The 14758-nt window shown below is 39.3% G+C and overlaps 1 protein-coding gene across 1 annotated transcript; it reads right to left on the bottom strand.

The window, feature by feature from the left end:
- Positions 1 to 28: 28 nt before the first annotated feature.
- On the bottom strand, positions 29 to 11788 carry cep55l (centrosomal protein 55 like). The gene is made up of 12 exons (XM_080049706.1): positions 11716 to 11788; positions 10918 to 11144; positions 10661 to 10768; positions 8995 to 9150; positions 6125 to 6178; positions 5562 to 5682; positions 5186 to 5319; positions 4275 to 4468; positions 3693 to 3813; positions 3339 to 3410; positions 2058 to 2183; positions 29 to 1774 (listed from the first exon to the last, which is right to left on the bottom strand). The coding sequence occupies exons 2-12, from the start codon at positions 11104 to 11106 to the stop codon at positions 1565 to 1567; spliced, it is 1485 nt and encodes a 494-aa protein (XP_079905832.1). The 5' UTR covers positions 11107 to 11144; positions 11716 to 11788; the 3' UTR covers positions 29 to 1564.
- Between the last annotated feature and the right edge of the window lie 2970 nt (positions 11789 to 14758).

Below are 14758 nucleotides of genomic sequence, written 5' to 3'. Positions count from 1 at the left end.
GAAGTACGCAAAGTACCGTTGCCTTAAAAGGAGGTTCAAATCTTTATTGCACATTTTTGTACAGTACAGTGCACGGCAAAAAAAACTTTGGAGTACATGATCAGAAATAAACAGATGACAAAAAAAGTGGACGAAACAATGCAATTCTCCAATAAATTTTTTTAAGAGACACATGGTATTAAGTTAAAACAAAACAGACTTCTACAATATACCAGTCTTAAGTCTATCTAGTCACATTGCTAAGGCTGCAGGTATTAAAGGCACCTTCCTTAACCTCCTTTCACCTAGCAGGAAGACCGTCCCTAATCCACTGCCTTAAATAGTTTAGCACAAGGAATTACCTCGTGCAATCTCATTCCAGCCTCACAGGGCTGCAGGCTTGACAAGTCAAGGTGGAGAAGTGAACTTCACTTGAACAGGGGGAAGGATACACGGAAGAGGTGGCACCATGTGAGCAAAATAAGCTCCCTGGTGCAGTCTGTTTAAAGAGGTCTGGTGGTTACGTTCAAATCAAACCATGTGGTTAAAGGGCAGCGAAAGATGTTTGGTCATGGTTACAGTCAAACGGTTCAGTGAGGTTTGCAACAAAAGCAGACGTGAGAAAAAAAAAACTGCTACACTTTGTAATGGACCACAACTACCAGGAATCACAGGGAACACATGGCAGATGGATTACATGGGACAGTTTTAGCAACAATGATGACAGACTATGAATGTAGTCAAGAACACAATACAAATATACAACAAGTTAGCTTTTTGTCCTTTACCTCAGTACTGTCAAAATAGCAAACATCCATGGCCTCTTATGGGGTATTTTCTCTCTTCAGAGCAATGCATGCGGAGGAAAATGTTACCCAAAACCACCAATCGTATAAATTACTGAAACTATGAAAACTAGGAGTGGAGTGTGGAGCCTATAGCGCAGGTTTGTAAACATTTATACAAAGTACAATAAAAAGGTAAACGATACGAAAAGACCCTCATATTTGTTGAATATTGTACAATAATACATAATTATAATTGCTTACATTTACTGAAGGAAAATAAAAGCTCAATTAAAAAAAGGCAATAGCACACTTATAAAATACAACCCCAGAATAAATACATTTCATCAAAAGCACACAAAAATAAAATTATTCTCTAAGAGCTTGATAAAAAGGAAAAACTGGAAAACAACTGAAAAACACAGCAGGAAGGAACCCCGGAAATAAACACTTGGAAGGAATCTTATAGATATTCATTATCAATGATCACATCAATCTTTGGCCTGACGGTATTCTAAGGGCAAAAATAGGGTGCACTTTTGTTGTTGTTGTTGTTTTATATATCATAATAGTTAGTAGTCTTACATTGATTCAGACATGAAATATGTGCCTTATGCACAAGAAAGTCCATTGAGTCTCATTTATATAAAGAAAGTTTGAATTTAACTTGAGTATTTTATAATAGGAAAAGTATTTCAGCTGAAAAACAAAAGGCCTGGAGATGTACTGTATATATAAAAAAAAGCATATATGGCATAAATGCTTCCCCCGTCCCCCTTTCTGTTTTGCTATTATGTTGCTCAGGCAAAGCAGTAGTCAATGTGTGCCAGCAGCTCCCTGTGTCGGCTGGTGGGGTAGGGGACCCGACACTTGGGGCACTCCAGGAAGCTCTCATCCAGGAGGTTGATGACTTTAGAGGGAGACGTGGGACCAGAGGCAGGGGGATCGATAGTCAGCCGCTCAAACTCATGATGGTTGTAGGAGCTGGGCTCTGAGAAACGAGGCTGTTTCTGAAAGACAAAATAATATTCTTAAGCCTCTTTTTTTTTTTTTACATTTAAATGCAAATAAAATACTATTGAAAATCTTCACATAGACCCCTTTTTGTAGATTAGATTGAAAGCATTATTCTAACTGAAGATCTATTGGGAGGTGCTCAAAGCTGTTTGTGGCTGAAGTTGTGTGTGTGTGTGTGTGTGTGTGTGTGTGTGTGTGTGTGTGTGTGTGTGTGTGTGTTTTTTTAAAGACTTGGCAAGCATAAAAGATGTGTTTATGATGCGCAGTCACACTTACAGCAGACTCCAGTTTGGCAATCTGATCGCGGGCCTTGCGAAGCTCCTTCAGCACCTTATGTAACTGCTGCTGCATGCTCTGACGATCAATCTTTTCATTCTCAAAGTCCTTGGCGGAGAGTTGGATCTGGGGGGGAGGGGGAGGTAGAAATATATGAAGTGGAGGAGAGAGAGCCAAGAACTCACAGTACTTAAACTGCACAAATGGGAACAGTATGGATTCCACTACCTTTAAGAAATAACAACCCCTCCAATTAGTTACCACTCTATTTGCTACATACTAGGGCCCGACCGATATGGATTTCTGGGTGCCGAAGCCGATTATTTTCTGAGAAAAATTACGATAACGATTAAATCGGCTGATTTTTTTATTTATTTTTTAAATCCCATAAATATATATTGAAAAAAATTTACTTTTTTGAACCCTTAAATATATATAAATACTTGTTAATGTCAATAGGTGTACAGGAACTTTTTATTTATTGAAATATGCATTATCTAAAAAAAATAAAGTGTTACAAATATGTCTAAAGTGACATGACGCATTTTTAAACTCAGACATTAAGCATTTTATGTAACTGCACCCAACCCTCTGGAACTCCCTCCCTCCAAACATCAGCATCTCAGACTAAATAAACTCATTCAAAAGTCAACTCAAAACTCACCTCTTTAAGAAAGCATAATTACACTGGACTCCACTCCAAACCTTATCTTTAATTTGTCTGTATTTTGTTTTATTTTTCTATAAGTATGATTTTCTATATGTTTGATGAAAAGTGTCTTTGAATGACCTCCAATAAAGCACTATATAAATTCTATTGTAATATCAACTACTATTAACAGTAAAGAGATGACCAATGACTCTGCTATTGGTGTCAGGGGGAACTGTCAAGTGTGAATTAATCCAATGTATTACAACACACCTGCTGCTGCTATATGCTATAAGGCTACCTCCGGGGCCGCAATGCATCTCACTCAACATGATTGCTGGAATTAAAAAAAAAAAAAAAAAAAGAATCGGCGGCCATTTTGCCGATGCCGATTTTTCGGAGATGTGCTATAATCGGCCGATTAAATCGGTCGGGCCCTACTACATACTACACAAAAGATGGATTTTTTTTTTACTCAAAACTGGACAGGGGAAAATTATACCTGTCACCGGTAAATTGCTCGAGGTCTTTTAGCTTTGAATAGTTACTTCACACAATGATTGAATAGATTTTTTTGCTCATCTGGAAAATTGCTAACAATTTTTTCATTGTTAACAGCCGTGCAGTGTTACCTGTTGCTCCATTGCTGAGATCCTCCTCTGTTCTTCATTTTGGCTGAGAAGAGACTTCTGCAGCATATTTACCTGTAAAATGACAAAATGATCAGTAAAACACAATGATACATATTTACTTTGCCTTTCAAATATATGACATTGTGTCAAAATATTGTCCAGAGATCTATTGAGCTCTTGCATTTAATTAGGTGAACTAAATCACAATTGATGATGGATGAAGTTTAAGATGTTTCCAATCCTTTAAAGATGCACATGGACTCGTGAGCGCATTGATGTAAAGAGTGGATAACCTTAAATAATGAAGGAATAATGATAGTGACAGGGGCCTACAGAAAACATGAGAGTGTTAACCTGCAGTAGAAGTTCAGCAGATCTCTTCCTCTCCTCCTCCAGTCTGATGTCCATACTGTCCAGCTCCACTCTCATCCTGTCCGCCCGCTCCGACACCTTTCTCTCCTCACACGCTTCATTTCTGGGTGCAACAATGATGTCATCCAAGTACAAAACCTTTTAACCTCGAACGTACTTCAAACGGTTGAAATATTATTTTGTGGTTTGAAAACTATTAACAAAAAGGGAGTGATTCTGTAGAACGCTTGTTGTCAAAATCACTTGTCAACATCAGTGATTATCTCCCCATGATCTGCTAAACCGTCCTTACCATGTGTACAAAATCTGTCGTTAAAAACACAACCTAGGATCTGTAAACTGGGGCTAAACAAAGGGGGGCACATCGTCACTGGAAAAACATGCCCGTTTACAGAGCTTAGGCTGGGTATTAACACTGGATTTCTTCTTTTTTTACGGGACAGGTAGTGGATCGTGAGGAGATATTCACTGATTTTGATAAAAAGTTTTTGGACAACAATCATTCTCTACGGTTAACTGCTTAACTTTGTTTTGCTTTTACAACAAGGGCAGCCCTTGCTTTACCTGTTGCTGCGTCTCTCTGCCTGCAGCTGGACCTTGGTCTCTTCCAGCTCTTTGCTCTTCTCTTTGTACTTCCTCACACAGGTGGACAGCTCGCTGCTCTTGTCCTCGTGCCTCCGCTGGAGTTCACACATTTCCTCCTGGAGTCTGGTGACACGCTCCCTCTGAGACTGCAGCTCTGCCTGTGCCTGCAGGGTCTGTAAAAATATAACACCCACATTTGGTGGCGAGTGGTGTGCACTGTATACTAACTGTTTTTTTCTTAATTTGATTTTTTTTCTTTTTTCAAATGAAGACATTTTTTTTTTTTTTTTTGGAATAGGGACGATGCAGTTTTACAAAGTACCATTACAAAGAATGTCCCTGATGTCCTGCACAGAGAGTGTATCGCTTTTGATCATTTACAACCCTTGTCCCTATTTGGGAAACTTAATCAACATACAAAGCCTTCATTGATCAACATATTAAAACCATAGTACAATACAGGATACAATAAAATACACATACTGTACTATATCATCACATTAGAAAACACTATGACCTGCAAGCAACAAAAGTAAGTTAAAAATGGGTACATGCTTGTTTTGCTTTTAGCCAGTTTTTAACCTTTGTTGGTAACAACTTTATATTTGGTATTAATTTGATTTAAACAGGGAACGTGTTCCAGACTTGACAGACGTTAAGGAGAAAGCTGACTGTCCAAATAAGGTTCTGAAATGTGGTATTTTATTTAAAATCTTGTTTTTTTTTCAGTTCTATAAAAAAAATGTTTTTCCCAGTTCTATAAATTAATTACAAAGATGCCTGAATCCAGTTTGTGGATAAATTGAATGGGGGTTAGTCCAGTTGCAAGTGGAAGAACTCAACTGAAATGAGTTCATGGCAATTCAATTCAATTCAATTCAATTGTTTACCTGTTCCTTCTGCACATGCAGCTCCTGTTGGGTTCTGGCAGCCTGATCTTTTTGACTCTCCAGCTCTTTCAGCAGCTGCTCATAGAGGCTCTTCGGTTGAACATCCTTTTCTGGACGTGCAGAGTCGGCAGAAGCTGAGAGAAGAAGTGTTAGTAAGACAATCCAAGATATTCGTTTGCGATCAAAATGTTATCAAATTTGGTACCAAGCCTCGTCTGCGGAGGAGAATTGAAATAATGTTTCACCGGTTCTATTCTGTGTGGAACGTTGGTTTGTTTAAGTTCATTTTAATTTAACTTTTTCCATTTCATTTTATCAGCATAACAATTATAGTGAATAAGTTGAGGTGGTCAGAAATAGCCAATCCATCTCTCACCATCTGCCTCTTGTTGGAGCGCCAGCTGCTGCTCCAGCTCCTTTGTGCGGGCGAGAACAGACTGGACGAAGGCCTCTCTCTGCTGGTCGTACATCAGCCACTGTTGGTTCTTCTCAAGAGCCTGGGGGGGGGGGGGGAGAGACACAAGGCCAAGGCCAAGGAGGGTGTCATATTCTATTTGTGCAGTACTGCTGTTTAATTTAAGGAAAGATGTTTCCTGTATTCTTTTTGGTAGACGACATGGCCAGTAGTTATAAAGATATAAGATGTATGATAGGCACAAACAAGCTTTTGCTTCAGCCTTGATAAATGAGTGTACAATGATATGTTTTGAAATGATTATTTTTAATGACTGAATAAACTACCACTACTACAGCTTTTTTGTACATCAAAATGAAGTGTATAGGAAAATAATGATTACTTTCACTCATACATAATAAATGTAAATGTTTTGTTGTATTGTGTGCTTTGCTGATGGTTCCTACCTATTGGCATAAAGAAAACCTTCTTAAATATTTTTGGAAATACACCCACACACATTCAATCATGGAAAAGGGACTCACGTCTCTGAGTTGATCTTGTACCAAAGACAAGTCTGCAGGAGGTACCTGGCTGTTCTGTAGAGAGAGAAAAAAAACAAGGGTTTGAAGTAAACCTGGTAATATTATAGCATCCACACTTCCAACTGATCTGTGACAAAATAAATGTATATTTTCAGTTAGACTGGTTTCAAAGTTTAAAAAAACAACACACTGGATTGGATAAGCAAGTCCTAGTAAAAAAACATCAAATACGAGTGTGCACTGCTGTGTGCCACTGTGCCTCTTTTTTTGTTATTATAGACATAGCGCTATCGTGGAGGTGACTTTCAAAAATAATTTCACTTCAAGTAAAACTACAGACGGATCTGAAAGCTTTTGATCGCAATATTCCATGACACAATTCACTGTTCAATCCTTGGCTTGACATCAACACCAAGTCATATTAAGTTGTTTCTGAAAGAAAATGGCAGACTCCTGTCCTTTATAAGTATTGTTCTTATTGATATTCATGTCTGTTGTCATCACTTCTCTGGGCGGGCCAACATCGCAACAGAAGGTTTGCCACAGGCTTAAAATCACTTGTAGGGCTTTGCTGGTTGAAATGAATCTCCAGTATTTTTAATAATCAAAAAAAGAAAAGAAAGAAGTGATCAATCTATATGCACTTGTTTTTTTTCTGCAAGACCTTGTGCACCCTCTCTAGTGGGTGGGGCCAATCCCTCTACATCCGTTCTTAGGAGAAAGTCATCTCATAATTCTGTAAACCTGATCCTGAAGATCTACATGAGCTCAAACAAAACCCTGGACAGCACTGTAACATATAAGTGATCATCTCCGAGCTAAGGCCCTGTGAGCCTGTACTCTAGTAGACAAGCATCATGAGCTTGTCAACTTTTTCCATATGGATTTAAACGTATGCCCCACGTGAAGCTAAGCCGGCTAATAGCTCTTTGTGAATCCAAGAAACGAGAGAGAGAGAGAGAGAGAGAGAGAGAGAGAGAGAGAGAGAGAGACAGAGAGACAGAGAGAGAGAGAGAGAGGGTAGGCCGGGGGACTGTCTGTCGGTCAGATTATTTCTAGTAATGCGAAAGTTGCTGAGATAAGGGGCTTTGAGAAAGTGGAGAGCATTCACTGCAAAATTACCATGAAGAAATACAAGATAAGGAAGTCCAATTGCAGTGGGAGCTGAAAGACACTTGAAACCCAAAAGAAATACTACATGTCTACAAACAAACAAACAAACAAACTTGTTCCTATTCATTTGCAAACGCACACTTTACTTAATACTTCCCATACTCGGGTCTATAAATAGTGACATGAAAACCAAAGCAGGATTAATGCAAACATCATAGTAGAGCATTCCCTGTTGTCGTGGCCTTTATGATGAATACAAACAAGGGAACTTCTTGTTGAAATGGCATCTCTACCTTTCTAGCAATGTACACCGCTTTACTTTTTACCCCCTCTTCTTTTAGGTCTAGCCAAAACTGAATACAAAACAGGCAACAATTTTGATTACAGTTTTGTATATTTACAAACATAAGCGATAATGTGCCTTGAATTTTTTTAGTGTGCTCTCATTAAGTACAGAGCAGAGTAATTAAGTCTAAAGGAGCGGGAAAAATATGAAATATTTTGTACATAAAGCCCGTCTTCACCAGAGTAAACAAGATCCTCACAGCAGGGACGGTTTTTCCAGTTCAAACTGAGATAGAAGAAAATTAGAATATAAACAAACCAGAAAAGTTAGGTGAATTTTTATTTATTTTTTATATCCGAAATGAAGTTTGAAGAAGCCCAGAAGTGTGTGCTGTGAGCTTCTCAAGTTGTCAAGGGGAATCCTGATAGCGGCTCTCTAGTGTAGCGGGGGGGCCTTCTGTGCTCAAAGCATCAAAGGGCTGAGCAAGAATCAGCGCTGCCTTTTATTAAAAATGACAGCTTTTATTAAACTGTGAGAGAACTGAGAGGAAAACACAGAGATTTGACAATGGCTCCTGTACTGATGATTAAATGAATTATACAATCCTAAAGACAGAGTTGTGTTACTGTACAGGTCAGGTATTGATTGCTATAGCACCATGGAATAATGTTTATTTCCAATTTCAATTTTGTGCCGAGTATTATTTGCTATTTATTCAATTACAACAGTTTAGCAGGGCTGCTTCAGGTAGAACATAATGTATGCGCTGATGAGAACAATCAGAAGTCACACAATGCCACCTGGTGGACAACAGAATAACTACATTTGCATTTCTAAACAAGTCTCCATTCATGTAGTAGAGCCATTGTTAAATGGCTAAATGTTAAAAAAAATATATATATATATATATATATATATATATATATATATATATATATATATATATATATATATATATATATATATATATATATATATATATATATATATATATATATATATATATATATGATATCATTCCTAGGTGCACTAGGTGCTGATCTACAGAGGTGCACGACTATTCAGAAACCCAACCAGAGGAAAATGTCACACTAATTTGACACAGTTTTACAATGCATGTTCCTTTAAAGCACAGTTGTGTTTTGACTGTATTGAATTTCTGTCGATTCACCATTAAAATAAAATTTGATTAGTTAAACATTATTATAACAATAATTAAAATATGTACACTGAGTGCATCAGCACTATAGATATGGAAAATAAATGGTGAGAGATAGATGATTGAAGTAGTGACTTTACTGTATAAGCACTGGATGACTGATATGTAACCCATTAACCCTTTTCTTGACCTGCAACAGTAGTAGTATGTCAAACACAATATAAAAGCCAACTGCATTATTACAAGAGTCCAGATTCCCCAAAGAGATAACTGGTTGTGTGTGAGAAGGGAGATGAAGAAGTTGGTACCTACCACTGCCTGTGTTTCTAGTGACTGGCACCGGGTAGAAACAGTGGCCAGCTGGTTTTTCAGGTTCCCCGTCTCCTGCGACAAGTTCTGGACCAACGTGTCTCTCTGCTCGGCCTCCTTCCTCCGCTGCTCCAGCTGGGCCTGCAGTGATGCCACCACCTGTCATAGCACACACAGAGCCAAACACACCAGCCCCAGTCAAAACCGATACCTTTTAACCTTTGTTTACGCAGGAATAGGGTTGCAAAATTCCGGGAATTTTCAAAGTTGGAAACTTTCCAAGGGAATTAACGGGAATTAACGGGAATTTTGGGAATTAATGGGAATTAACGGGAATAAACCAAAAATTTAACAAATTCAAGGTTTGACCTTAACAGTGATTTTAAATATAGTCGGGGGAAATGTATATTTAGCATATTCTTGACTAAATAAACCAGCTTTCATGCTTTCACACTTGAGAATATGTGCTTTTCCTCAATCACATGCACACAGCACACTGCTTACTGCAGGGGTATTGAGGCCACGCCCCCTACATGCACTGTGCATTCCTCCATCACATGCACAGATGATTTCTAGAACCCTGGAGCATTGAGGCTACATTAAGCCCAGAGCACAAGACTTTTGTAGACACACATTTGAACATTTGAACTACATTTAAGTTTGAATATGATAGTCCATTAAATTTCCCTCAATTTCAAGTCAATTCCCAAAAATCGAATATTCCCAAAATTCCTGAGCGAAAGTTCCCATGGAAACTTTCCACCCCTTTGCAACCCTACGCAGGAACAATTTGCCGTCGATATTTGCTCTTCCACAGAGGAATTATCTGCTTGACACAAATGGCATTGCGTGGCTGGTGGCAGTCTGCTGGCTTTGCCCCGCTGAGCCGCTCTTGTTTTAGCACTTTTGTTGATGAAAGTTAATGAGAAAGAAGACGCGAGCGCGATTAAATCACACTATATGCAGTCACATTGTCAAATTGCCTATGTTTCATTTACCAGTGTATGGCATTTCCAGGGTTTTTAAGCCTGATGCCATTCTGACAGGGCTAAATTAGAAAACGATTTCTGCAACAATAGAAAAAGAGATTCCACAAGGGATAAGCAACAACCTCAAACAGATAGCATCAATTCCTCCCGGCAGTGTTGTCGTAAACAGTAAAAGGGCATGAATGCTAATGCAAACACAGAACCCACGACTGGTGAAAGATAGCTGGTGTATAAATATCAAGTGAGCAGAGAGGACGCACAGTGTGTTAGTATGCAGTTTCCTCTGGCTGTCTGTCTGTCTAGACATCCCTTAGTTGAGCTGCTGTCAAAATGGGACGGAAGCTATTTCCTCCCAAAACTGTTTGTGTGGCAGCTCAGTGGAATCCTAGTACAATTTTTTTCCCTTTCCCTGACAGTTGCTTGCTGCCAGCAATACATAATGCCACCGATACAATAGTGCAACAAATCTCCGACCAGGTTAGGAGGAACACTGTCAAAAGACACAGCTGTGGGGTATATATACCTCCTCATCCAAGGCAGAGAACTGCTGCCTCATCATGGGGATGTCCATATGTGTTTCTGTGTGAGCCTCTGGATGGATCTATATGGTCTACTACAGTAAATGTGATTTTGTTTTTTTCAAAACCATATATTCCTGCAGAAGTGTCATGTGTACATACCTCTCCTCCTTTTGCTGTCAGCTGCTTCCTCATCGTTTCTAGCTCCTGCTCTTTAACAAGCAGCTGCTGATTGTTTCTCTCACGCAGCGTCTCCAGGGAAATAATCCTCTGAAATAAAAATCAACATATGATACCATGCTGTAACAACAATCTTAAAAACAAAGCCGAAGAACCCTTACCTAAAACAGTCAAAAGACAAACAGACACATGCAGGAAGCTCAGACGTGACGTCGAACCCTGAACACTAGTTCCTTTACCTCCAGCAGCTTGCTTTTGTCCGATTCGGGCGGTTTGATGTGTCGTTTGGCCAGCTCGTCAATCTTTCTGCGGAGGTGAGCGTTCTCCTTCCTGACTTTGTCCATCTCCGCCTCGGCCTTGGACGCGGAGCTGCTGGATTTGAAACCCAGCCGGGAGACGATGGTCTCTTTAGCACCTTTAGATGTCATGGCTGCTCTGGTTGGTGTACAGGAAGTAATCCGGACTTCTACAAGGGAAACAATTACAATTCACAGACTTGTTAAAGACTGACTTTTGATGAAAACTTCACCTTCAGTTTGAGTGAAAATAGTTGAGTATTATAAAAAATAACCTTAAGGGAAAGCTCAAACCACTACACCCATTGTGAAACATCCCAACTGAAATACCAAAAAGCTGTCTAACAATGGTGCTCTGATGAAAATGAATATTAAAAAGTGAAATGAGGTTTGACAGATTTCTAGTGTAAACTGGTGTAAAACAAAGTAAACACATTTGTGCCTGCATCATACTTTGAATCTTTCCAGTCATTTACTGTTGAATGTATTAATCATAATTTTTCCTTTTTTTCCCGAGGTCATTCAGTATGGATTTAAAATCATATATACCAAATATGTCACGATTAGACTGACAGAGTTCTTGAACGTTGCATACACCCTCGCACCTGTCTCACGTCATAGCTTTTGAATAAACTGACAAACGTCACGTCTTCTTAATCGCAGGCTGTCTATTTTGAAACAACACTACGGAAACTAAGAGCATTGTCACAGATAAAAAGGTGAAAAGTATTTGACACTTACAGATAAACAACCGAAGTTATTCCCTCAATTGTCCGTGTCTGTGACAGTGACAACAAGACCGTTTTGTTTTCCAAGCAAACGTTTTCGTTTCCTGAAGTTTGAATTACAGCGCGTTCACGTCACATCCGCATTGGGCTGTAGGGGGGTGCGTGTGTTTACTTGATCCGGGGGACGAGAAAAAGGCGGGGCAGTGTAGAACATATAGCGATTTATTAACAGTTTTCTGCAGATGTAATTCAAAATAATGCCATTGTGTACTATATCAGTTTACTAACTATAGTTTTCACAATCCAATTACTCAGAAATTTGCTTTATTTGAGCTTTTTCTGGCCTTCAACGACCGATCGATATTTCCTACCGGACTGCCCTTTGCACTGGATGGAGCGCACTGACTGAGGAAACCTGGACTCCCCCCCCCGCCCCCCCCCCCCCCCTACACACACAAAAAAAACTGGTTTGTCATGAAATTCTACTTGCTGTAGTTTGGTCTGGCTTTGCGAGACTAGTCGTCAAATGGATCTGATCTGAATCTCTGTGTAACGTTGTACTGTATATTGCCCGTGGAACCTTTACAGACACATCATATAGGCTATTAAAAGACAATTGTATGTTAATTTCACTGGCAGGAAACCGCTTGAGTGCAAGTAGCTATATTGCTTGCGTGTTGCTCCCCCATGGTTGCTCCATGATAGAAAACTGCAATCCATTATCAGGGAGTCATAATAAGAGATAGCTGCCCGGGGCTAATGCATGGACATATAGCCTAAAGAGGGGGGCTATAGCAGGAAATTACAATTTAGGACCCCATGATGACCATTAGCCTACCTTCCTAAATGAATCTGAAAAAAAGCACACAAATAAATACTCCCAACCTGGCAATGATGTACTCAATATAATATTTTTTTCCTCCATGTTTTCTTTAAAACACATTTCATCCTCCAATAGCATGGTTTACCAGCCTACCATGTATTTGAAATAAAAGTGCAGGATGACATGTTTATAAGTCAAGTGTTTCACTGTTAAATGAAGTAGCACCTCAACAATTTCACTGGTTTCTGAATTAAAGTACTATCTTATCTTATCTAAACCCAGTACAGACAAACCATTCATAGTTCAGCAGCAGCAGCAGAAGATGATGAATTAAAGCTCAATGTTTCGGCCCCTGTCCTCTCTGCAAACAGAGGCAGTGATTAAAGTCAGTACACTATAAGTACAACACTTAATGCCCGCTCGTCACTCATATCACCCATTCACTCTATTTCTATACATTTACCATGTGCGTGTGTAGCAGTCTGTTTCATAGCCATGTTATTATTTAGTGGCAGCATTGAACCTTTATAAATGTTTATGTAAGATGAGAGTAAAAACACTTGCACACCGTGTACTACCTCACTGATAATCATTTATTAGAAATGAGGCAATGTTTCAGTCAACAGACCTTCATCAGGCATGGTTGCATCTTAAAACATAACTGTATATGCGAGGGATGCAAACTGAGGGCAGTCCCGATTGCTGAGCACCTGGAGATACTCAGTGCTTTTTGAACAATGCAAGTTGAGAGTGGAACCGGAAGCCAATAAAAACAGTTAATCCAATATCCGTCTCTGTTTGTTTATGTATTGCAATAATAAACTGATACAAACTACATCACAATTTTAAAGTTCTTTTATCATTAAATTTGAGAAAAAATTATTCATTCAATCAAACACGACTGTGTTTCTATTCCATGAAATGTTTCACAACAGGTAAAGTTGGACATTTCTTTAGTGGGCCAATTGTTTTGGGAGTCATATTGCTACGTATGTGGTCGTCTTGTTTCTCCCCACACTGACGACAGTTTGCCACAGTGGCATTTAAGGATAAAAATAACTCCACTAGGTACAACAATGAGTAATACATTCATTCCAACCAAATGCTAGTCCTGACTCCTGAATTCCTTTATGTCCCCAATCTGATATATTTAAAAAGCCTTCTAAGGTTTTGTTTGCAGAGACAGGCTTTTGTGCTCACATGATTGTCCTATAGCTTTCATTACAGGGCAAGTTACGCAAGTATTTCAATATTCCGGATTTGATTTGATCTGGCAAAAAAGCTGCAAACCAAAAATAAAATACACATGAATGGTTTCAATTACCCACTGCCTGCATTAGATATTCTCTGGACCTCTCTTGGGCTTTGTTGTAAGTACACTCAATCCATGTGTTAAGTACCCTCCTGTTGCAAACTTTTGAAGTTCGTCTAACCTTGCCTTCAGCAGAGGAACAAAGTATTTTTCAATCTGTTATTGTGGCAAAGAGGCAGACTATATTCGATATGCTCATGATTAAAGCTTTTTTTTTTTTTGGAAGTGAATCAAAACCCGGTCAATTCATCAAGATGCAAAACCATTATTCCCTGATAATCATTCTGGGTTTGTTCACTAGCCTCTCCAGCAGCAGCTCCCAGCAGAGGAGCAACAGGATCAGTATGAGGCCTCCTTATGGTCGGGCCAGTAATGGCCTGCTTGGGCAAATGGCATCCCATGATGCATTTCTTTTTTTTTTTTTCTCGTTCCATCAAAGCAAAGTATCTTTTTGGAGACATGGAGAGTAGTACTTCTTGTCATGGAGTGCCAAAACGTCGAGGCCATGTATTCCATGCTTCGGCTGGAAAACTCTTCCAACCATGTTTTGTCAGGCAATATAATTAAAGACTCCCGAGAACCAACAGCATGACAATTAACATGTCACAAATTTAGATGAGGTATGAAATGTGCAGAAAGGCTATAATTTATCTGGGACCTAGGCTATGGCAAAAAATAAAAATAAAAATCCTTTTACTCAAATCTATGTGATTCACTGAGATTCACTCACTAGGGGCAGGGGGGAGCTCGGTTCGTTGATTAGTCTCATGGTGAGCCATGTCCGTATCATCAGCAGCGGCCAGGCAGCTTCAACACTTTCCAGCTAGACCTCATGCTGCCCTGCGTCACTGCCTGGAGCTTGGTCACTGGCCTGTTATAGAGAGACACACTTCAGTCATGGCTTATGAATTAGCATTACAC

The sequence above is a fragment of the Ammodytes marinus genome, assembly GCF_949987685.1.
Source record: "Ammodytes marinus genome assembly, chromosome: 20".
Taxonomy (NCBI): domain Eukaryota; kingdom Metazoa; phylum Chordata; class Actinopteri; order Uranoscopiformes; family Ammodytidae; genus Ammodytes; species Ammodytes marinus.
The sequence above is the reverse complement of the archived record's forward strand: the minus strand, read 5'-3'. Positions and strand labels throughout refer to the sequence as shown.